General features: G+C 43.5%; 1 protein-coding gene across 3 annotated transcripts in view; it reads right to left on the bottom strand.

The window, feature by feature from the left end:
• Window positions 1–2,688: 2,688 nt before the first annotated feature.
• The window catches only part of BZW2 (basic leucine zipper and W2 domains 2), a 64,552-nt gene continuing 41,737 nt past the window's right edge, over window positions 2,689–25,503 (bottom strand). For 2 of the 3 annotated variants that reach the window (XM_069959322.1, XM_069959324.1), the window contains 11 exons: window positions 20,232–20,296; window positions 19,426–19,602; window positions 15,961–16,064; window positions 15,509–15,574; window positions 13,262–13,397; window positions 12,559–12,668; window positions 10,870–11,040; window positions 10,115–10,261; window positions 9,747–9,885; window positions 7,261–7,383; window positions 2,689–3,081 (listed from right to left, as the gene is read on the bottom strand). In XM_069959322.1, coding sequence (XP_069815423.1) covers window positions 3,053–3,081; window positions 7,261–7,383; window positions 9,747–9,885; window positions 10,115–10,261; window positions 10,870–11,040; window positions 12,559–12,668; window positions 13,262–13,397; window positions 15,509–15,574; window positions 15,961–16,064; window positions 19,426–19,602; window positions 20,232–20,296 — 1,267 coding nt within the window. In that variant the 3' untranslated portion in view covers window positions 2,689–3,052. Of the gene's footprint in view, window positions 3,082–7,260; window positions 7,384–9,746; window positions 9,886–10,114; window positions 10,262–10,869; window positions 11,041–12,558; window positions 12,669–13,261; window positions 13,398–15,508; window positions 15,575–15,960; window positions 16,065–19,425; window positions 19,603–20,231; window positions 20,297–22,546; window positions 22,602–25,503 lie in introns of those variants that run through there. The other variant, XM_069959323.1, reaches the window with a different exon arrangement.

Genomic DNA, 25,503 nt, shown 5'->3' on the forward strand with positions numbered 1-25,503 from the left:
CTTAAAGAAAACAGTTTGGAATAAAGCTAGTAATCCCTGGTAAAAAGGTTATACACTAGTGAATAGGCTCATCAACCAGTGTGCTTCACATTATTTGTCTCTGTTCAATGATTCCTACCTAACGATTACATCCTGTGTAAAACAGGACTTCCTTCCCTCAGATAGAGAGTGGATTTTCTGCCAGAGGTGGGCATTGCCCTTTTCAGGAACTTCCTTCCCATATATGGGTGTCTAATGTGGAATAATGGGACTTGCTCCTTCTTTCCAATTTAATCTGGAAACACATATTAGGCCTATTACTCATCATGTATATACAGTATTGCATAAAGGAGCGCTAGGGTGGAATTTTAAGAGGGTGCACTTGTTTTGGTTAGGACTTACGCGTTTGACAACTTAAAGCTTCTAAGAAGCTGTGTAGTGGGACACTGCATACTCCCCCTCTTAAATAAAGCAGTCCTCTGCATCTGAGTTTAGCAGCTGACAGACAAGGTTAATAGTTGACACAAAATGATCTCCAATGTTTGCTATTAGACTGCTTAGGTGCCGCTATCAAATGTGACAACTGTATTTGAATAATTGTGGGCGTTGTAGCTGGTTATGGGTAAGATTGTCAAACCATTGTTATGGCAGACAGAGACCTTTACTGGTCTAATTAAATACTAATAAAATATAATGCCTTTGATCCTGCATAGTGAAAAATGTCCGACCTGCCGATCACATCTTAGAAATAAAATGGCTACAATAGATCAACTTTTGCTCACTTTTTGATCATCTCGAAATTACACCGCTATACGCCGCCTGTGACAGGGTCTAGTGGGTGTGCAAACATCGCAGTCTAAGGGAATGTGCACACTACGGAATCCCGATGGAACACCCGGCGTGGATTCCGCAGCTCGATTCTGGTGGCTGTGCGCCATTCATTCTTTGGGCAGAATCTGGCAAACCATAGAATGGAGTCTACGGAAGGCACGGCTGCCAGAGTCCACAGGCAGGTGTGTGTTGCGGAATCCGCGATGGGTGTTCCGTTGGGATTCCGTAGTGTGCACATACCTGCAGGGTCCTGGCTTTCATGGAGACCTATAAACACCCTGTGATCAGATTTGGGACAGGTCATTGGAGTGAAAGAGTGAAACCCTCCATGTAAACCACTTAGATGCCGTGGTTGGCTGTGGCATCTAGGTTTCCTCAGATCCAGGCTTCTAGCAGGAGCTCAGCTGCCATTATACAGACACACGTCTGCCACACCCCACACATGCTGGCCTCATATTTCTGCACCATATTATAAGCAGCAGCATAAAGATCTGGTCACTAAGGGGTTATATGTGCTACAGAATAACACAGTATAAACTAACTAGCTCCCCTAGTGGTTGCTGCAGGCAGTGTGACGATGTCAATCTAGGTCAATACAGGGGAGTTTTGGGATTTAGATTCAACTACAGCTAAAGATATGGAGAAATTATTCAGCATAGATGGTCGGTCAGGGTGACCACAGTTATTTCTTCCGTTAGGTGACGACTCTCCTGGATAACCCTTCATACAGTAGTGAATAAGCTACTTTACTGGGCCAGTTTATTGAGCTACAAGGCTACATCCACATCCAGAGCTGTATTCAACATTCCACTGCTTTCCTGCAAACTCCTAGGCTGCAGGATTAAGTCACATCTCACTGCTGCCCCCTTCTGGTTCACTGTCTGTAAAGAGTATAGAAACTTCACAGTGCTCTTAGATCTGATGTGCAGGACCTTTGTGAAGCCTTTACCTTTAGTCATTTGTACTGCAGACCTTTACCTCTTCCTAGTTTACTAGCAGGACTTTGATATCTACATCTGCCATGCCATAGATACAGATGAGTTGTAGCCGGTCTCAGCTCCTGTTCCTACAAACCTACTAGTTCACAGCTGACTTACCGCTCCTCCTCCGTCCCTTATCACATTCCCATAAATTGCATTAGTAAGTGCAGAGGCTGCTGTAATCACAGGGCTTTAGTAATTAGCAACAAACACTGACAGCTTGTAATTACCAGTCTCTATCTAACCTAAATCTCTCCATCAAATACTCTTTCAGCCCTTGTAGAGGTAAAGGGACTTAAAGGGGTTTATAGAAGCAAAACTTGAAGGGGTATTCCAGTCTTATAAAGTCATGGAAGTGTTAGGTCTGTACAAGTTTTTGTTTCCATTTACCGATGTTAGAAGGAATGGAAACACAACGTCTATTAGGAAGCTGCAGAACTTGTCATTGTGCAGTGACTAAAGGGGTATTCTCACCTTACAATGTGATGACATCATACTAGGATATACTATCACATTATGGTCACAGGGGGGGGGTCCAACCTCAAAGATGCCTACAATCCTGAGGCTCAAGGGGCGGCAGCCACCCATTAGGGCAGGGTACTGCAGTCAGCTCCAGGAAGAAGGTATTATAGGATGTAGGGGCGGGGCAAACTCAATGATGTCACTTAGGGGCGGAGCTAGATTTCAGGTACAAGATCCAGCCAAGTCTCCCGAGATACCGTAGAGATGTATGCTGCATGCTGTAGGATGTAGGCTGATGCCAGTACTATTACTGATTACACTATATTAATATAGTATATTATATGTATATATAGTATATTTTATATATAGTATATTATACTTTGCACATAAGAGTCAAAGAACCATCAACATATATGGCGTAAAACAGACTCAACCATTAAGATAAAAAGCCTTTATTCAAAAGGGAAAAAAAGGGTTAATGGTATATGACACCCACAAGCCAATAATGAGCTACGACCACACACTATGGACCTGTACACAAGAGTCGGGACTGTGCTGTTCATTCGGTGCTTGAGAATACTAACAAGTAGGAGGAGTCCATAGAGAAGCGGCGCCCCTCCCTGAATGGCTCCCGGATGGATGGCTTTGCCTAAGATCACCAGACTGACCAGAGGTAGACGTCCAGATGAAGGATCTAGTTGCCTGAGTGCATCGGCCCTACACCGATTCTCCTACATAACACGGACGACTTGTAGCTCATAGACTCCCGTCAGACACTACGTCGATGCCTCTCGTCTGCCTCAGTTCTCTTCTCCTTCGGATTCTGATTCTACAAGGTGGAGAGAATTATACAATTACTGATGGGTGAATAGGGATATCATCCTGCACTGTGTGGTGACAGCGTCATGGTGAAGAACTGGAAGACTGTGCTGCCACCTAGTGGCCATTACGACTACTCACAGATTATGGTTTGGAAACTTATTCTGAACCGCGCCATACATTATAGGTGCAGGTTGGATGCTGTTCCTGTAGTGTTGGGACGGTGAGGGTACAGAATGTGTGATCACATCATCAGCATTGTGTCCAATAGAAAATAAAAAGCTCCTATGCCCTCTATTTATCCCATCATCAACCTCTAACAATAGCAGCTAAGTAGTGTGACATAGGAGAGGGGGCTCCCTCAGTGCCCCCATACAGGGTTCAGGAGAGGAGGAGACGATTGGGTAGCAAGAAGTCTATGGGGGGGGGGGGGGGGGGAGGAGGGGAAGGTGCAGACCGAAAGGCGATACTGGTAATGGAAGGAAGGAAGAAAGGAAGGATATAAGGCAATGGAATGAGAGTGTGTGTGCTAGAAAGAGAGAACATAAGACAAGAAGAGAGAATAGATTGAGAGAGAGAGAGAAAAACAGGATGAGAAAGAGAGAGAACAGAATGAAAGAACAGGATGAGGGAGAGGGAAAACAGGATATGGGGGGAGAGAGAGCGAACATAAAGAAAACAGGATGGCAGAGAGAGCGCATAACAAGAGAGAATACATAATATATGAGAGAGAGAGGCCAGGATTAGAGAGAGCAGGATGAGAGAGAAAACAGAATTGCAGAAAGAGAGACAGAGAAAGAAAGAGACAAAGAGAAAGAGAGGGAAAGAGGGAACAGGATAAGAAAGAGAGAGAGAGAAAACACAGAATGAGAGAGGGAGAGCAGGATGAGAGAAAACAATGAGAGAGGAAGAGAGAGAGAGAGAACAGGAGGAGAGAACAGGAAGGGAGAAAAAGAGAAAAAACAGAGAGAAAGAACAGGATGGGAGAGAGAAAAAACAGAGAGAGAGAACAGGATGAGAAGGAGAGAGAGAAAAATCACGGGGAGAGAGAACAGGATGAGATAGATAGAGAGAGAATGGGATGAGGTAGCGAGAAAGAGAAAGAAGAGGATGAGAGAGAGGAGAAAATACAGGATGAGAGAGAACACAGGATGAGAGAGAAAAGGAAGGAGTAAAACAGAGTGAAAGAGAATGAGAGAGATAAGAAAAAGGGAAAGAAACAAAGAGAAAAAAAATAGAGAGAGAGAAATAAGTGGAAGAAAGAAATACAGAAGCAGTGTAATTTCCTTCTCTATACTCAGTAATACATGAGAGTATATGAGTCCTGTATCTTGATGGGGAGCAGCAGCCTCCCCCCTAGCCCCCCGCACCCTCCATCATGGCCGTACACTATAACTATATACATTAACCCCTTTTGGACTTTAACATCCACCTTATATTTTCCCATGACACATGGGGGTCCATTTTATTTTTTATAGCATATATGGGACGATTGCTTTTTGGGATTTTTTTTCATTATATAAAGGGTATTTAATTCAATTTCTGTTTAACACAACCTTTGGATTAAATGAAGAGATTTTATTCCAATCTTATTCCAATTTCTATTCACCTTCTTCACACAGGGGAAAGAACCAGAAAGCTGCTGCAAGAACTGTGATCTCCACTAGATGGCAGCAGACATCAACAGAACTTACTGTAGGACTCTACACAACAGGTTACTCAGAGAAGAACGGTATCTGTAGCATGTACCACAGCTAATCTGAGCATGTTTGCATATAAGGGAGCCATACAACACAGCAGATAAGCAATATCATCATCTTATACTCCAATCGCATCCAAAGCTGCAACTAAAATTCTGTTGTCTGCTGCTTAGAATCTATTAAACATCTTAGGGTGGGTTCACACTACGGAGTCTGCGCAGATAAGTTCCGGCGGATTCCGATGCTCGTTCCCGGTTGCGGCGGTGTGGAAAACCCGTCAACGGGTACGAACCACGGAATCCATCGGAGCTTGACAACGCAGATACCGTAGGGTGAACCTACCCTAACAGGTTATCTATATCATAAAAATCAAAGTCTGTCTGTCCTTCTGTCTGTCTGTCTGTCCTCTATAGACTTCCAAACGCCTGAACCGTTTGACCCCAAATTTGGCACACAGATACATTGGGTGCCCGGGAAGGTTATTGCGAAGGTCCCGTCCCCGCCAGATGTACAGGAGGGGAGGGGGAGGGGAAAGAGAGGCGCCCCATAGAGATGAATGGGAAAATCTCCTCACTGCAAACACAGGTGATATAATTAGCTGCAGCAGACACGGCAGTTGGAGCCTTAGCAACCAATAGGATTACTGCTTTCATTTTCACAGGGAGCAATGGTTGCTAGGGAAGCTGCCTCACAACATCCACAGTAATAACTGGTAGACCCCCTACTCCATCTATACAGTACATATATATACAGGGCCCCCTACTCCATCTATACAGTACATGTATATACAGGACCCCCTACTCCATCTATACAGTACATGTATATACAGGACCCCCTTCTCCATCTATACAGTACATGTATATACAGGACCCCCTACTCCATCTATACAGTACATGTATATACAGGGCCCCCTACTCCATCTATACAGTACATGTATATACAGGGCCCCCTACTCCATCTATACAGTACATGTATATACAGGACCCCCTACTCCATCTATACAGTGCATGTATATACAGGACCCCCTACTCCATCTATACAGGACATGTATATACAGGACCCCCTACTCCATCTATACAGTACATGTATATACAGGACCCCCTACTCCATCTATACAGTACATGTATATACAGGACCCCCTACTCCATCTATACAGTACATGTATATACAGGGCCCCCTACTCCATCTATACAGTACATGTATACAGGACCCCCTACTCCATCTATACAGTACATGTATATACAGGACCCCCTACTCCATCTATACAGGACATGTATATACAGGGCCCCCTACTCCATCTATACAGTACATGTATATACAGGACCCCCTACTCCATCTATACAGTGCATGTATATACAGGACCCCCTACTCCATCCATACAGTACATGTATATACAGGACCCCCTACTCCATCTATACAGTACATGTATATACAGGACCCCCTACTCCATCTATACAGTACATGTATATACAGGACCCCCTACTCCATCTATACAGTACATGTATATACAGGGCCCCCTACTCCATCTATACAGTACATGTATATACAGGACCCCCTACTCCATCTATACAGTACATGTATATACAGGACCCCCTACTCCATCTATACAGTACATGTATATACAGGACCCCCTACTCCATCTATACAGTACATGTATATACAGGACCCCCTACTCCATCTATACAGTACATGTATATACAGGACCTCCTACTCCATCTATACAGTACATGTATATACAGGACCCCCTACTCCATCTATACAGGACATGTATATACAGGGCCCCCTACTCCATCTATACAGTACATGTATATACAGGGCCCCCTACTCCATCTATACAGAACATGTATATACAGGACCCCCTACTCCATCTATACAGTAAATGTATATACAGGGCCCCCTACTCCATCTATACAGAACATGTATATACAGGACCCCCTACTCCATCTATACAGTACATGTATATACAGGACCCCCTACTCCATCCATACAGTACATGTATATACAGGGCACAACAGATATACCAAACTGTGACTGGGTAACACTGCTACACCAGACCTGACAGTATAGGTATACAGGACCTTCACCAACTGTACACTGCAGGTATACAGGACCTCCCTCAACTATACACTATAGGTATACAGCCCCCCCAACTATGCACTACAGATATGCGAGACCCCTAAAAACTATACATTGTGGGTATACAGAACCCCTCCAACTATGCACTACAGGTATACACTAATTCCACTGATTAACTCAGATGAAACAATACCTTTAGCTTGGCCTCCTGGGCACCTTAGAACAAATCTAATTAACACACTGACACTTTATACCCGGGCAGCGCCGGGTACATTTTCTAGTCTAATATATAATACACTACTCCCTGCTGCAATACATTATGGGTGTTGTTTTTTCTCTCTGCTACTCACTACATTTCCCACAATGCAGTACAGCAGGGTTGGCCATTGAGTTCTGGTTATATTTTCTTTTACCTTCTTCTGCATTCTGTAACCACTCAACAAATTTCTTCATCTGGTCAAGAAAAACGCTTTTTCCTTTGGCGACATGCGCTTCCTTGTACCACTTCAGAATGGCTTCTTCTCCCAAGACATCAGCTGCAACCAGGAACGCAATCAGTCAGTACACCGCATCATGAGGTATATTCGACTATTTTAGTCCATAGTGTAAAGTATCAACCAATGGATTTTTCACTCTATGATTCCCTAAAGTGTTTACAACAGAGGAAAACTAAGACCTGCCCCTTTAAATAAGCCCCTCCCCTTTGTGTGTATACAGGAAGATTGTGATGCAGAAAACACCTCCCACCCATAAAAAGAAAGAAGATTGAAATCCGCCCCCTTCAGAGATGTATTGTTTACGGCCGCACCAGCACTGAAGGGGACAGGAGAAGGGGCGGGGGGGATTAAACATAAACACGAGGATGGATAATAATCAGATTACACATGGAAAAATACAAAATTATTGAGAAGGGACATGACGGTCTTTAACATTTTCTTTTACAAATGAGAATTTATCAGCTGCTCCAATCTGCAAGGTTTAGTTTATAATAGTCCTGCAGGAATAATAGCAGAAAATAACAGCTGAGACCACAGAAGAGAATATCCCCCATCTCTCATCATGTACGGGGAGAAAGGGAAATTATTACTAACAAAAACAACAGAAGCCGAATACTGAGACAATATAAAGTCTGCTGCCGAAATATGATACAAGAATATACCTACTATAATACTGCCCCTATATACAGGAATATAACTACTATAATACTACCCCTATATACAGGGATATATCTACTATAATACTGCCCCTATATACAGGAATATAACTACTATAATACTGCCCCCTATATACAGGAATATAACTACTATAATACTGCTCCTATATACAAGAATATAACTACTTTAATACTGCTCATATATACAAGAATATAACTACTATAATACTGCTCCTATATACAAGAATATAACTACTTTAATACTGCTCATATATACAAGAATATAACTACTATAATACTGCTCCTATATACAGGAATATAACTACTATAATACTGCTCCTATATACAAGAATATAACTACTATAATACTGCTCCTATATACAGGAATATAACTACTATAATACTGCTCCCTATATACAAGAATATAACTACTATAATACTGCCCCTATATACAGGAATATAACTACTATAATACTGCTCCTATATACAAGAATATAACTACTATAATACTGCTCCTATATACAAGAATATAACTACTATAATACTGCTCCTATATACAAGAATATAACTACTATAATCACAAGCATGTAGATGTGATGGCAGTATCTGGAAACCGTGATATCCTGAAGAATTATACAGGCTGAGTGACCTGATGTGATGGGGAGCGTTGTAATCTCTGTACAGTAAATATCCTCAGTACAGTGTCTGCATAGCAGTGGTCCTCAGAGTGAGAGTACAAACCGTTCAATAAGCACAAGCCTTTGAGTAAGGAAATAGAAGTCAGCGGCACTCACCAAGCTTCTGCAGCATTTGTGGTTTATTTTTTTTAAGATGCCATCATGCAGGTACGTTCAGGACCTGTCTCTCCCTGCCCCGAACTTACCTGCATGATGGCATCTTGAAAATAAACCACAACTGCTGCAGAAACTTGGTGAGTGCCGCTGACTTCTATTCCCTATAGAATAAAGAATATAACTACTATAATACTGCTCCTATATACAGGAATATAACTACTATAATACTGCTCCTATATACAAGAATATAACTACTATAATACTGCTCCTATATACAAGAATATAACTACTATAATACTGCCCCCTATATACAAGAATATAACTACTATAATACTGCCCCATATATACACAAGAATATAACTACTATAATACTGCCCCCTATATACACAAGAATATAACTACTATAATACTGCCCCCTATATACAAGAATATAACTACTATAATACTGCCCCCTATATACAGGAATATAACTACTATAATACTGCCCCCTATATACAAGAATATAACTACTATAATACTGCCCCATATATACACAAGAATATAACTACTATAATACTGCCCCCTATATACAAGAATATAACTACTATAATAATGCGGGTGAGAGAGGTTCAGCCGGCACCGGCCGATATCAACACTTATATGGGACCGAGGGCTGGGAAATACACAGCAAAGTTCAGTGCAGGTAAACCACGAATGATCCGGGTGCAGGAAACAGACCGGTGAGTGCGGATTCCTTTCTCTCCATTGCATAACTACTATAATACTGCCCCTTATATACAAGAATATAACTACTAGAATACTGCCCCCTATATACAAGAATATAACTACTATAATACTGCCCCCTAAATACAAGAATATAACTACTATAATACTGCTCCTATATACAAGAATATAACTGCTATAGTCCTGCCTCGTGTAGAAAAGCTTGTACCCAATATCTAGTGTCTCTCACCTTTATAGAACAGGACTACGATCTTCTGGAAGGCCTTCATGAAGTGGATGTTATCGTAACAGTATTCCTGAACCTTCTGAAGTAACACGAGCTCTGATTGGCCCTGGGTGCTGAATACGGCCAATAGAGGAGCGTATTGCTGGAAGAGAAGGCACTAACATGTGACTTTATGATGTGATGATCACATGATTCTTCTCACCAACACCATTGAGAACAGAGGGCGGTAGGTTTGGGATCGGGGGCAGCTGAGATATCGGTCTGTTTATACATACTGTATGTATCGTTTGTATATAACTTCCATTAAATAAGAAGATGCAATTAACACATCAATTGTTCATGAGAGGTGGAGTTCCCCTTTAAGTCCTCACCTTCAAGTGCTTCAGAGCCTGCTCCGCCACCAGCTCTTCTTTCTTGTTCCATTCCACGGCGTTCATCACACACGTCCACAGGAGGCCGATCACGGCGGGCTCTGAAATCCCGCTGCGTTTCATCTCCTCTTTTAGGTACAGCACTATCTGTAAAAGGGGGGATGGTCAGGCGGAGATTATAGGTGGGAAGAAGGTAAAAAATTATCACATACAAAGAATACAAATACGAGATTAGTAAAATGTCACAAAATGTCGCCATGTCAGTGGTTATTAAAGCATTGTATGGCGGTTTTATGGATGTTAGTGTGAATAATAGTATGGCGGTATATTGTGTGTACTGTATGGCGGTACTATATATTAGAGGCTATATAGACACTGGGGCAGGGTATGGTAATGTTATATTAGTAACAGGCAGTCTATGGATTGATGTAAAGTATTACTATATACCGTTGTTAACGAAGTACTATTTAGTCTTATGTATCTTTGTGCAGTTACTAGATGTTTCAAGGCCACTGTATGGAAGTAATTTTTGGGCACTTTTGGTAACTAGAGATACTTTGTTGCCTGTACCATGGCACTATGCCAGTTCTACTTTGACTACTATATGCCAATATGGCGATAGATTACGGGCATAGTTCCTTAGCTCTGTATAGTAGTATTATGGATGCACTATATTTTAGTATTCTGTGGTCACCATAGTTGGTATGACGGGGCTAACCCTATTTCCCTTTGTTTGGTATTGGTGACGGTGTTACCTCTTTGACTGGACATTCTTGAGATAGACGCTCTTGTAGCTCCTTCTGCAGCTCCTTCCGTGTTCCCAGAGATTGCTGGACCCGCAGGAAATCAGAGAGCTCCTTCAGGTCGGCATCAGTGAAATACTTAGAGAAATGTTCAACCGTCTGACGATTGGCCGGAAACAGCTCCTAAGATGTCAACGAAGAGCAGTATTATAGTAGTTATATTCTTGTATATAGGAGCAGTATTATAGTAGTTATATTTCTGTATATAGGAGCAGTATTATAGTAGTTATATTCTTGTATATAGGAGCAGTATTATAGTAGTTATATTTCTGTATATAGGAGCAGTATTATAGTAGTTATATTCCTGTATATAGGAGCAGTATTATAGTAGTTATATTCCTGTATATAGGAGCAGTATTATAGTAGTTATATTCCTGTATATAGGAGCAGTATTATAGTAGTTATACGAACTGGAGAGAGTGTAACGGCTGCACATCCCATCTATGGCTGATACTAATGCCGCTAGGCCTATATTAAAAATCAACACCAGAGTGTCTGTATATGAATTGATCAAGCCATATTGCCCCGTGTACCACCGCGCAGGTCCTCTGGTCCACACGGGTCCCTACGCTAACTCCACACCGTGTCGGTCAGCGACCGCCAACATTTATAGTATATATTACAACAATTATAGTAGTTATATCCTTGTATATAGGAGCAGTATTATAGTAGTTATATTCCTGTGTATAGGAGCAGTATTATAGCAGTTATATTCCTGTATATAGAGGCAGTATTATTGTAGTTATATTCCTGTATATAGGAGCAGTATTATAGTAGTTATATTCTTGTATATAGGAGCAGTATTATTGTAGTTATAATCTTGTATACAGGAGCAGTATCATAGTAGTTATATACTTGTATATAGGAGCAGTATTATAGTAGTTATATTTCTGTATATAGGAGGCAGTATTATAGTAGTTATATTCTTGTATATAGGGGCAGTATTATAGTAGTTATATTCTTGTATATAGGGAGCAGTATTATAGTAGTTATACGGTTCAGGGAAGAAAAAAAAGCGCTGCACCTCACACCTATGGCTGATACTAGTACCTCTTGGCTGCATAAAAAACATCAGAATTCTGTATGTGAATTGATCAAGCCATACTGCCCCATGTACCTCGTGCAGGTATCTGATACACATGGGTCCCTACACTAAGTCCACACTGTGCCAGTCAGAGACCACCACCCCCGCAGGCGTGCACAGTCAGGGAAGGGAGGCCATGGAACGGCCCTGTAACCCCCATGCCACAGGACCAGACCCAAAAATGCCACACCAAAACCCGGCCAGCACCACCGGCGGAGAAGGTCGCCCCCAAACAGCACAAGTCTGGATAAGGTATTGCACTCACCATGGCTATCACAGATAGAATGGGACAGACAGGAGGGATTAAAACCATATGGTAATATAGTAGTTATATTTCTGTATATAGGAGCAGTATTATAGTAGGTATATTCTTGTATATAGGAGCAGTATTATAGTAGTTATATTCTTGTATATAGGAGCAGTATTATAGTTGTTATATTCCTGTATATAGGAACAGTATTATAGTAGTTATATTCTTGTATATAGGAGCAGTATTATAGTAGTAATATTCCTGTATATAGGAGCAGTATTATAGTTGTTATTAGTTAGATACTGACTAGTAATCGCTTATCCAGATTGGCTTTTCTTAGGGATGATGTAACAGAGTTGGCGTCCTTCTCTGACATCCATGCTTTGAAGAGTTTTACAGCAAATGATGCAGAAATACCTTAGAGAAGGGTGAAAAAACAAATAAACATTAAAGGTGTATTCTATCTCCAAATGTCATCCCCTATACCAGGCTGATCTTGTGCTCTTAAAAACTGTGCCCTGAATTAATAGAGAGCAGCAGACATGCACAGCCAGTGCTCTATTCCTTCTGGGGCTTCGGATCATTGCCAAGCACTGGTGGTGTGGACTTCTTACATCATATTGCCTTTACCCCTCTCAGAATGAGTCCTGATCCTGCAGGGTCGGCAGGGCTCCTTGTCATCTATGGATTGAAGAGCTGCCCCTGACTGACTGTTATATATATTTTTTTAAGGAGATTAGATCCATTAGAACTAATAGGGCGGGAAACTGTAAATGACAGACAGCTTCTTCTTGCTCCTGACTTCTTCTGCCTTCACCTATGAGTCCTGTGACAGTCTGGTACAATAAGCTTTATATGTAGAATATTATAATTTGCACATAATGTTTTTGCGGCATCTGACACTGAGCTGGGTACAGGCCCTCGCCTCTTGCTGCAGCTTTGGAGGTGACTGGAGTATGACCCCTGAGGATGGATGTATGGAGGAGGGATACTCTCTGCCCATACTGTACCTTCTTTCACTATATTTTCAGTAAACAGACTTGTTAATATGGTGGCTGGCAGCGTCCCACCGGCCAGTAATATCCCTGTCAGCACGGCTAACTTGGTTTGCTCCGCTTCAGAAAACGCCTTGAGAAAAAGCAGGAGCTGCAAAGAGAGAGACAAAAGGACCATACTAACCCCAAATATTTCACCCCAGCACAGACATGCTGATAGAGGTCTAAGAGGGTGTGTAGGGGAATGGGTAAAGCTGGGGCATCTGCCATCACAGTTATGGAGAGGCTACTTGGCTGGCACTGTCCATGGGGTCACTCTGATGTCACTATAGATAGTAGCACTCTCCAAGAGGGAGCAGCACTCTGATGGCATTGTCTTAGAGGGAGTGGTAACCAACTGGCACTCTACAAGAGGGACTAGCACCCTGCTGGCACTCTTTTAGCAGAAGCAGCACTCTGGTGGCCCTGTTTTACAGGGAACAGCACTCCAATGGCACTCTCCTAGAGGAAATAGGAAAAAATACCATAGCACACCTAAATGGTCCCTCAGAGACTCAAAATAATGAAAAAATTACATTAAAAATAGATGAAACAAAGTTACCGTTCCTGTAGTCCATCAGGACAAAATCCATAGAAAAAATGCAAAGGTAACAGCATCAAGGCGTGGATAAAGTGCAAAAAAGAAGTGTTTATTCCCTCATGGCAATAACATAGCAGCAACGTTTCGACCACAAGGTCTTTCTCAAGCTCATCAGCTTGAGAAAGACCTTGTGGTCGAAACGTTGCTGCTATGTTATTGCCATGAGGGAATAAACACTTCTTTTTTGCACTTTATCCACGCCTTGATGCTGTTACCTTTGCATTTTTACTCTCCTAGAGGAAGCAGCACTCTGGTGGTACTCTCTAACAGGTGGTGGCACTCTGATGGAACACACTGAGAGGGAGCGGCACTCTGATGGCAGTCTCTAAGAGGGAGCAGCACTCTAAAGGAAGTGTCTAAGATAGAATAGCACTCTAAGAGTAAGCAGCACTCTGAAGAACTTTCTTAGAGGGAGTGGCACTGATTGCACTTTCTTAGAGGAAGCAGGACTCTGGTGGCACTTTCTTAGAGGGAGCTGCAATCTCGTTGCACTTTCTTAGAGGGAGTGGCACTGATTGCACTTTCTTAGAGGAAGCAGGACTCTGGTGGCACTTTCTTAGAGGGAGCTGCAATCTCGTTGCACTTTCTTAGAGGGAGTGGCACTGATTGCACTTTCTTAGAGGAAGCAGGACTCTGGTGGCACTTTCTTAGAGGAAGCAGGACTCTGGTGGCACTTTCTTAGAGGGAGTGGCACTGATTGCACTTTCTTAGAGGGAGTGGCACTGACTGCACTTTCTTAGAGGGAGTGGCACTGATTGCACTTTCTTAGAGGAAGCAGGACTCTGGTGGCACTTTCTTAGAGGGAGCTGCAATCTCGTTGCACTTTCTTAGAGGGAACGGCAATCTCATGGCACTTTCTTAGAGGGAGCGGCAATGTCGTGGCACTTTCTTAGAGGGAGCAGCACTCTGGTGGCACTTTCTTTGAGGGAGCGTCTATCTCATGGCACTTTCTTAGACAAAGCGACACTCTCATGGCACTTTCTTAGAGGGACGGCACTCTCATGGCACTTTCTTAGAGGGGCGGCACTCTCATGGCACTTTCTTATAGGGAGCACCACTCTCATGGCACTTTCTTAGAGGGAGCAGCACTCTGGTGGCACTTTCTTAGAAGGGCGGCAGTCTCGTGGCACTTTCTTAGAGGGGCGGCACTCTCATGGCACTTTCTTAGAGGGGCGGCACTCTCATGGCACTTTCTTAGAGGGGCGGCACTCTCATGGCACTTTCTTAGAGGGGCGGCACTCTCATGGCACTTTCTTAGAGGGGCGGCACTCTCATGGCACTTTCTTAGAGGGGCGGCACTCTCATGGCACTTTCTTAGAGGAAGGGCCACTGCAATCTCTAATAGGGAACACCACTCTAAGAGGGAGCAGCACTTTCTAAAGGAAGTGGCACCCTGATAGAACTTTCTAAGAGGGGATGGCACTCTCTTAGGAGTAGCAGCAGCAGCTTACTACAGTCACACTGCATGGCTGGCTCAGATGCTGCAGGGACACACACTACTTCTATAACCCACACAATCAGCATATAGATTAGGATCAAGAAATAATAGGGTATCATCAGAAATAGCACTTTAATATTCTTCCTGAGCTATCACCCCTTTAAGTGTTCGGGTCCCTTCTTACCTTTTTTATTTCGTCTTCAAAGGCTTTCTCCAGATATTTGTATCTTCTGATGAGTTTGCTGAAGACCTAGAAAGAACAGGAATGAAATCATCATCCAGAAACCTCAGGGAATACAATAGTATTAGTATATACTAAGTGACGTAAAGTATACAGTCACTGGGGTGCGTGCTGTGCTGCAGGCTGGAAACTGTCAACAGGCAGGCACCGTACAGCTCAAGTGACAACTGATTAACATATCAGTATATAATACTACAGGGGGTAATAAACTATAATACTTGTCAGCTCTTTATTATATGAGGGAGTATTAAGCACGATATCAAGATGAAAAAGATCCGTCATCAGCAACATGTCGACAGTTTCCACTGGAATAGTTTTAACTGTAAAAATGAGTTCAGCTGTTATGATGACCGTTCTGCATGGACAGGACTGCCCCCTATAGGGGAAGGCGTTACCTGGGCATAATTCCTCATGGTCTCATAGTCCTCATTTGCGCCAAAGACACAGTGACTGGTCACCTTGGTTTTGTCTCCATCATCGATTCGAGTGCCTCCTGGAGCTGAGGATAGAAAAAACATATAATATTATGGGTATGTAGACAAGCTTATACTACATCTTGGTTGCAGCTCTGATGGGGGGAGTCTGGTCCTCTATGACCACCTTTAAGGGCTCTTCAATATTAGAAAATGTGGCTACTGCTCTAGAAACAGCGCCACACCTGGGCATGGGCTGTGTCTGGTATCTCCGGTCTGCCTGTAGGCTGTGAGCCCCATGAGGATGTAGTATAGGTACAACGCACCAAAACATGTTGGTGCTATATATAGAATGATTATGAAGCCTTAAAGCGTAACTGTCGTGTTTTTTTAATTGCAGAAATCAGTAGTATAAGCGATTTTAAGAAACTCTGTAATAGGTTTCATCAGCCAAAAAAGCCTCCTTCTGTACTCAAGAAGCAATCTCCCAGCCTCCCCCCCCTGACTTCTTATCTGTGCATTATCAGGCAAACACGTCTTCATTACAGAGAAGCCAGTGAAGACGGGCTCTGCTCTCTCCATTGTAAGCCTATGAAGGGGGGAGGGGCTGGGGGAGATGAGGGAGCAGGAAGAGGTGACATGAAGGTCAGCTGTTTGGAGACTGTCTGGGCACCTAAACCGCAGGATTCAGGTGTCAGAAAGGTCAGTGCTTATCTATGAACTTACTGAGAGAAGATTGCAGGGTGTTGTGCTGTGCAGGACTGCTCCGTGCTCAGTCACTCCTAACAGCCCCTCCCCTCTCCATAGCCACATAATGGAGACAGAAATCCTGCTTCATCTGATGTGAGGGGGGAGGCTGGGAGATTGCTTTTTCAGTACAGAAGGAAACTTTTTTAGTACATAAAACCTATTACAGAGTTTCTTAAAATCGCTTGTACGGTTGATATTTAATGTTTTCAGAAAAATGGCCCTGAAATGACAGTTACGCTTTAAGTAACTGCCATAATAAGCTCATAAACTATAATAAAGGCATTCATGTCATGTGATGGAACAAGAAGTAACTTCATCTCACGACTATTCACGTCACCAACATCGGACAAATGGAATTTTAAAGACATATTTCCTCTTTCCTGAGGGACGGGGCGATGGATTTATAACTTAGTGGACAAGAACTTTACAGCTCAGAAATACTAAGAAAAACATCTCCGGGCTGTGTCAGACACATTACACTATTATCCACCGCCGGCGGCTGTCACCTCACACCTTCCCCAGAGAAAGAACCCGCCATAGCGTAATAACCACATAACGTCTGCTGGACGGGACATAGTATAACGAGAACAACTAATAGAGATGACGCACCGCGCCATTACATCCAGGGAGAGGAAAGAGATAATCAGCAATGATTTTACTGCAGCATCAATTATATAAACTGGAAGCAGTACTATAGTAGTTATATTTCTGTACATAGGAGCAGTATTCTAGTAGTTATATTCTTGTATATAGGAGCAGTATTATAGTAGTTATGCGGTTCAGGGAAGAAACAGAGTGCTGCACCTCACACCTATGGCTGATACTAGTGCCCCTAGGCTAAATAAAAAACACATCAGAATTTTGTGTATGAATTGATCAAGCCATACTGCCCCATGTACCTCGTGCCGGTATCTGATACACATGGGTCCCTACACTAAGTCCACACCCTGCCAGTCAGTGGCCACCAACCCCGCAGGCGTGCACAGCCAGGGAACGGGGGCCATGGGACGACCCTGCGACCCCCATGCCACAGGACCAGACCCAAAAACACCACACCAGAACCCGCCCAGCACCGCCGGCGGAGAAGGTCGCCCCCAAACAGCACAAGTCTGGATAAGGTATTGCGCTCACCATAGCTGCAGCAAACAGAATGGGAAAAAACAGGAGGGATTAAAACCATGTGCACTCAGGTGTCTCCTGCTAATTGCGGTCATGTGGGTCTCACCAGGAGGAGTGCAAAACACGGAGAAAAGAGAGAAACAAAATGCGGTTCAGGGAAGAAACAGAGTGCTGCACCTCACACCTATGGCTGATACTAGTGCCCCTAGGCTAAATAAAAAACACATCAGAATTTTGTGTATGAATTGATCAAGCCATACTGCCCCATGTACCTCGTGCCGGTATCTGATACACATGGGTCCCTACACTAAGTCCACACCGTGCCAGTCAGTGGCCACCAACCCCGCAGGCGTGCACAGCCAGGGAACGGGGGCCATGGGACGGCCCTGCGACCCCCATGCCACAGGACCAGACCCAAAAACACCACACCAGAACCCGGCCAGCACCGCCGGCGGAGAAGGTCGCCCCCAAACAGCACAAGTCTGGATGAGGTATTGCGCTCACCATAACTGCTGCAGACAGAATGTTGTGGTGTGGTGTTTTTGGGTCTGGTCCTGTGGCATGGGGGTCGCCCCCAAACAGCACAAGTCTGGATAAGGTATTGCGCTCACCATTGCGCACTCCTCCTGGTGAGACCCACATGACCGCAATTAGCAGGAGACACCTGAGTGCACATGGTTTTAATCCCTCCTGTTTTTTCCCATTCTGTTTGCTGCAGCTATGGTGAGCGCAATACCTTATCCAGACTTGTGCTGCTTGGGGGCGACCTTCTCCGCCGGCGGTGCTGGCCGGGTTCTGGTGTGGTGTTTTTGGGTCTGGTCCTGTGGCATGGGGGTCGCAGGGCCGTCCCATGGCCCCCGTTCCCTGGCTGTGCACGCCTGCGGGGTTGGTGGCCACTGACTGGCACGGTGTGGACTTAGTGTAGGGACCCATGTGTATCAGATACCGGCATGAGGTACATGGGGCAGTATGGCTTGATCAATTCATACACAAAATTCTGATGTGTTTTTTATTTAGCCAAGCGGCACTAGTATCAGCCATAGGTGTGAGGTGCAGCACTCTGTTTCTTCCCTGAACCGCATTATAGTAGTTATATTCTTGTATATAGGAACAGTATTATAGTAGTTATATTCTTGTATATAGAAGGCAGTATTATAGTAGTTATATTCTTGTATATAAGAGCAGTATTATAGTAGTTATATTCTTGTATATAGGAGCAGTATTATAGTAGTTATATTCTTGTATATAGGAGCAGTATTATAGTAGTTATATTTCTGTATATAGAAGCAGTACTATAGTAGTTATATTTCTGTACATAGGAGCAGTATTCTAGTAGTTATATTCTTGTATATAGGAGCAGTATTATAGTAGTTATATTCCTGTATATAGGAGCAGTATTATAGTAGTTATATTCCTGTATATAGGAGCAGTATTATAGTAGTTATATTCCTGTATAGGCGGCAGTATTATAGTAGTTATATTCTTGTATATAGGGGCAGTATTATTGTACAGTGAAAAGAAAACAAAGTCATAGTATGACATAGGTAAGGTGCCAGACAGATAGGAATAGGTAAATACCAAGCATGCTCCCAGCTATGAGAATGTCAAACAGTGTATCGGCATAGCGGCGATAGTCCAATCGGGATCCTGTGGTGTCAAGAAATTTGGCTACTGCTTCCAGCTCGTTTCCTGCTTCATTGAGTCCCTGGATGATGGTGTCCCGAAATACTGTAGGTTCAAATTTCTCTTTTTCATCTGTGAAGTAAAGGAAGGATTTGTAGGTAAATAACCTGCAGACATAGAAGATGAGGAGGAAGCAAATGTCTGGTGATCAGGATGAGGCGGCAGAGTTTGCCCGGGAGGTTACAGTCACATCTACAGAAAGGACCTTCAGCAAACGGCGTCAGAATGTTTTATTTTTTAATTAGGTTTGTGACATCAATTTTAAACAAATAAAATATAATCTAAATGCTAATAACATAGGGGGGCGGTGACTGGAATAGCCAAAAACTATTTCAAAACATAGAATTTGACAAATATAAAAAAAAAAAAAAAAATCCCCAAAAACCTTCAATCTGCAGAACTCAGCGGGAGCTGGATGGCTTGTGGGTATGTTAAGAAGATGAAAGCGACCAGCCACATAAATAGATATATAAAATTAATGCTACCGCCGGATTTGCACACAGAAAAGATACAACTTTATACGATTTCTGCAATAAGGTTGCATGAAGACGCATATTTATCTGTTTGCTCTTCCTACTCTTCTAGTTAACTAGTAAGCTCTAAGATTTAAAAAAAAAAAAATGTTTGGACTATCATAGCATGTATACTTTAAAACTTTCACACAGATGAATTCTGACAAGGAAATGCCATGGGACACTTACCCCTCTTTCTGGTTTTAAACCGCTGGCCCGTTAGCACTGGCTTCTGATGCTTATTCATAAAATTTCTGCAAAATAAAAAAAAATAGTTATAAAATAAATAAATAAACTATAAATAAAAATTAAAAAAAAAAACTATTGTAATACTTCAGTTCACCTGCGGTGGCGCTGCAGTGTGTGTGTGATAGACATTGCATTGTTGATATTGTCTATGATCTTAATCTACATAAAGAAAATTACTTTACTCAAAATAACTGAAGGAGCATTTCCAGCATAATCCAGCAGAGGGCGAGAAAGAGCACAGGAAACTCTCACCACTAAAAACATAAAACCTGTGATTCTTCTTCAGGTATGATGGAAATAAATGTAAAAAAAAAAAAAAAAATTGTAGAACTGAGGTAAGGTTTTCTATGGAGATTTTCAGCTGCTCTGGACAGTTCCTGACATGGACAGAGGTGGTAGCAGAGAGCAATGTGTCAGACTGGAGAGAAGACACTACTTCCTGCCGGACATACAGCAGCTGATAAGTACTGGAAGAATGGAGATTTTTAAATAGAAGTAAATCATAAATCTATATAACTTTCTGACACCAGTTGACTTTGCAGGAGTACCCTTTTAACAAGATCTAATGTCTAAGGCCAGTTTACCAGTTTAGTGCTAAAGGTGCTGTGATCATGTCACCACCCACAATGCACTACTCTCTAATAACAGGTCATTGAATTATTAGCTTAACTTGTTGCTGGAGTATAACACAAGGATGATCAAATGTAAGAGGTTTCCTGTAAATGGGAGACACAGAGAACGTGAGATCTATTACCTCCATCGCTTATTTTTTTTATATTCACGGCGCAGTAATTCACGTGGAGTCGCAGCATGTTAAGTCTTTTGAAATCCAAGGACAAGACTATAAGGACGTTAATGAAGAGCGCGGCGAGCTTGCCTTATACTTTACTTCAGAAAGATTACCGCCGGGATAGATAACACAACATTCCACCCATTAACCTTGTGTGATAGCACTCGTACATCTCAGAGAGTGATGCAAGGGCCAGCCGCCATTTGTACCTTGCCAAGCGGACTACAAGTCCTAGTCTCCTGTATATGGCTACAATAAGAAGCTGGGAGGATCAGGTTGGGGTCCTTCCTAATTTACTGACAATTTTGCACCCTCTAGATCCAGAGGATCAAGCTGGTGGCATAATCTAAGCCCGCCCCCAAGGAACAAGCTGGTGGAATCATCTAAGTCCCACCCCCAAGGAACAAGGTGGTGGAATCATCCTAAGTCCTGCCCCCAAGGAACAAGCTGGTGGAATCATCTAAGTCCCGCCCCCAAGGAACAAGCTGGTGGAATCATCCTAAGTTCCGCCCCCAAGGGACAAGCTGGTGGAATAATTGAAATTTGAGTAATAAAAATCCTTAGAGAAGCTCAGAGCATCAGACATCCAGAGATTTGAGAAAGGCTGTGCATGCTAACGGTGGGACCAGTGGATCTGTTGACTGTGAAAGTGCCCAATAAGATGGCCGTGAAGCCGTCATTAAGACAAGCTAAGGACTGGATGGGGATGAGTATACAGAATGGTTAAACCATCGACCAAGTATTGGGCAGCGCCTCCTCCTGGAAATTGAGAGGGTACAAGTGTTATGAAGTAGTCATATGTGACTAAATCCATATTGTGAAGAGAAATGCAATATCTGTGACAAGTTGAGTGGAGTTACTGTACTGTAGATGTTCCAGGTCCCTATACAAAAGATTTGAACCATCTGGACATCAGTGACTGTACTCAGGTAGCACTACGAGTGTACATGTATGCCAAGGGAGGTCGGGAGGTAAAGGGTAGTGGGTGAGCGGCTGCTGAACCCATGGACGTGCCATGTAATATAAACCAAGAGGCCAGTATAACCATAAGCAGGACAGCCTGTATAACCTATGGGCAGTGTTGGACTGGGGTATCTGGGGCCCACCAGAGGAAATGATCCTAGGGGCCCACCAATGAAGAACCAGTGAGAAATTACAGGTCAGTCAATGGTTGTGCAGGTTCTAAAGCAGAGGGTCCACTGGAGGATCTTCCGGTCCTCAGGTGGGCCAGTCCGACACTGCTTATGGGTGTAGGTGGCAGCCATTGAACTTCTGGAGGACTAGGTGAGTTTCCCACAGTCTTTGGCACCTATCAGAAGGGATTCCCCTCTCCTAGTCAGACTCTCCCTTCCTCCCTTTATTCTTACAGGAGAGGTGGAAGATGAAAACCACCATTATCTTCACATTATTGTGGTGGCAACAGATGCCTCTGTGGATCCAAATCACCATTCACATCAATACCTACATCCAGTTCGGCCTACATGGTGGCAGTTATATGGTGTACATATGTGTGAGCATTGATGTAGATGGTGACTAGAATTTACACTCTGGGGGAGATTTATCAAACATGGTGTAAAGTTAAACTGGCTCAGTTGCCCCTAGCAACCAATCAGATTCCACCTTTCATTCCTCACAGACTCTTTGGAAAATGAAAGGTGGAATCTGATTGGTTGCTAGGGGCAACTGAGCCAGTTTCACTTTACACCATGTTTGATAAATCTCCCCCTAAGTTTCCATGACAAGAATAAACCTGGTAAATCAATAGAGGACAAGCTGCCATCATAACGTCTCAGTAGTGCCGCCTCAGGCTTTCGGCCTGTAACTTTAAAATAATAAAAGAATTTTCTAATCCTGGTCAATCCCTTATATATTTGGTGCAATCATATAAACTTTATTCCTACAAGGATTCAGGTATGAATATAGAGTAATCCATGCAAAATTGAGAGCAGACGGCGGTAGTCGTGGCCGGGGCCGTGTGCAGCGGTTTGTGTTGTGACAGCTCTGTCTCCAGCCCTAATATTATTTTGAGCGAGCGGCATCTGCGCCCGGCTATATTTAGCTCAGTGTCCTCTAATCTGCTATGGAGCATCAGGGTCAAGGTGCTGATAACAGAGAGGCTTAAAGGGCAGCTCCACTCCAAACACACAGCACCCCACACTAAAGGAGTAACTGTTGCCTATAGCAACCAATCTGTTCCAAAAAGATTGACTTTGGTTGGTAGCTATAGGCAACGCTGACACTTTCTACAGATGGGGTCTATGATTTGTGAGGTAAGAAAACAGTCAACACTTAAAGGGCAACTCCAACCTACAATACAGGTCTTGTTGGAAATTTAAGTCTTGATGTATCCTCTTAGTAACTGGGATAGCTAGGTGACAACCGACATGGCTACCAAAGCAGCCATCACAGGGGTGTCGCCCCATGACTGCCCCCAAGACAAACATGGCTGGCTCGATTTGAAGTAGATGGATTTGCCAAGAAAAGCCGAGGGAACACCTGTGTGGGCTATAATGGTGCCAATGTCTGGGATCACTCAGCTTTCCTGAAAAAAACAGCGTCACAGAAGAAGCCTATATATATATATATATATATATATATAGGCACCGGAATTTTTACAAATGTGACATGAATGGGCTTCGGTAGATTCAATTCCACAAACAACGCACCATGATTTACTGTCGCCGACAGCTGCCTCCCCTTCCGATTTGTTAAAAATTAACAGCTTAGCTACCTGTGTCGGCTACCGGTTTCATGTTAATTAGTTTCGAATAAATAATTTTCATTTCAAATGACTATTATCGTGTTACTTAATAAATATATAGAGCCGGGGCGACTCCTGACTGGTTCATTACATCATTTCCCTGAAAGGGGTGAGTGATTTGATCAAATCACTGACTTTCTTCAGGGAAATGATGGAAGGACTCGGCCATTCCCTCATTTCCCGGGGTTTGATCAAATCCCGGATTCTATCATTTCACTGCAATATATACACATATACAAACACACACACACACACACGGGGGGGGGTGTCACTTCCTAAAAGTCTGTGTTGGTCAGAACCCTGTAGGAGATGGGGTTGTTTACTACATCTGCACAGGTCATCGGCCCGGTATCTCGGCCCTCCACCCCTCTCAGGTTCCCAAACACTCTGACAGAGCCGCGGACTGGTGTGTGTATTTTAGGAAACGCTTCCAAGAAGAAATTGTACCGTAGAGGAGAATGTGTTACTGTGTACATTACAGACATCACCCGGCCGCTGGACTTAGGGCCACAATATCCCCCCCACCCCCAATACTACACAACACACACACCAGGGAAGGGAAGGGGGGGCGGGGGATACCAGGATCCACAATCAACACCCCCTATAACTGCACCACATTGCTCACAATACCGCCATTACTACACCACCCTGCTGCTGTACTACAAGGGCCACAATACCCCCATTACTACACCACCCTGCAACTATGCTACAAGGGCCACAATACCCCCATTACTACACCACCCTGCAACTATGCTACAGGGGCCACAATACCCCCATTACTACACCACATTGCCGCTATACTACAGAGGCCACAATACCGCCTTTACTACACCACAATGCAACTATACTACAGGGGCCACAATACCCCCATTACTACACCACAATGCAACTATACTACGGGGGCCACAATACCCCCATTACTACACCACCCTGCAACTATACTACAGGGGCCACAATACCCCCATTACTACACCACCCTGCAATATACTACAGGGGCCACAATACCCCCATTACTACACCACCCTGCAACTATGCTACAGGGGCCACAATACCCCCATTACTACACCACATTGCCGCTATACTACAGAGGCCACAATACCGCCATTACTACACCACCCTGCCACTATACTGCAGGGGCCACAATACCGCCATTACTACACCACCCTGCCACTATACTGCAGGGGCCACAATACCGCCATGACTACACCACCCTGCCGGTATATTACAGGGGCCACAATACCGCCATTACTACACCACCCTGCCACTATACTGCAGGGGCCACAATACCGCCATTACTACACAACCCTGCCAATATACTACAGGGGCCACTATGCCCCCATTACTACACCCTCCTGCCACTGTACTGTACACAGTGCTCTCTGCTGCCACCTCTGTCCATGTCAGGAACTGTCCAGAGCAGGAGAGGTATTCTATGGGAATTTGCTCCTGCTCTGGACAGTTCCTGACATGGACAGAGGTGGCAGCAGAGAGCACTGTGTCAGACTGGAAAAAATACATCACTTCCTGCAGGACATCCAGCAGCTGATAAGTAGTGAAAGACTAGATTTTAATAGAAGTAATTTATAAATCTATATAACTTTAAGACACCAAGTTATTTGAAAGAAGAAACATTTTCACTGGATTACCCCTTTAAAGCAAAT

This window comes from Dendropsophus ebraccatus, chromosome 2, assembly GCF_027789765.1.
Source record: "Dendropsophus ebraccatus isolate aDenEbr1 chromosome 2, aDenEbr1.pat, whole genome shotgun sequence".
Taxonomy (NCBI): Eukaryota; Metazoa; Chordata; class Amphibia; order Anura; family Hylidae; genus Dendropsophus; species Dendropsophus ebraccatus.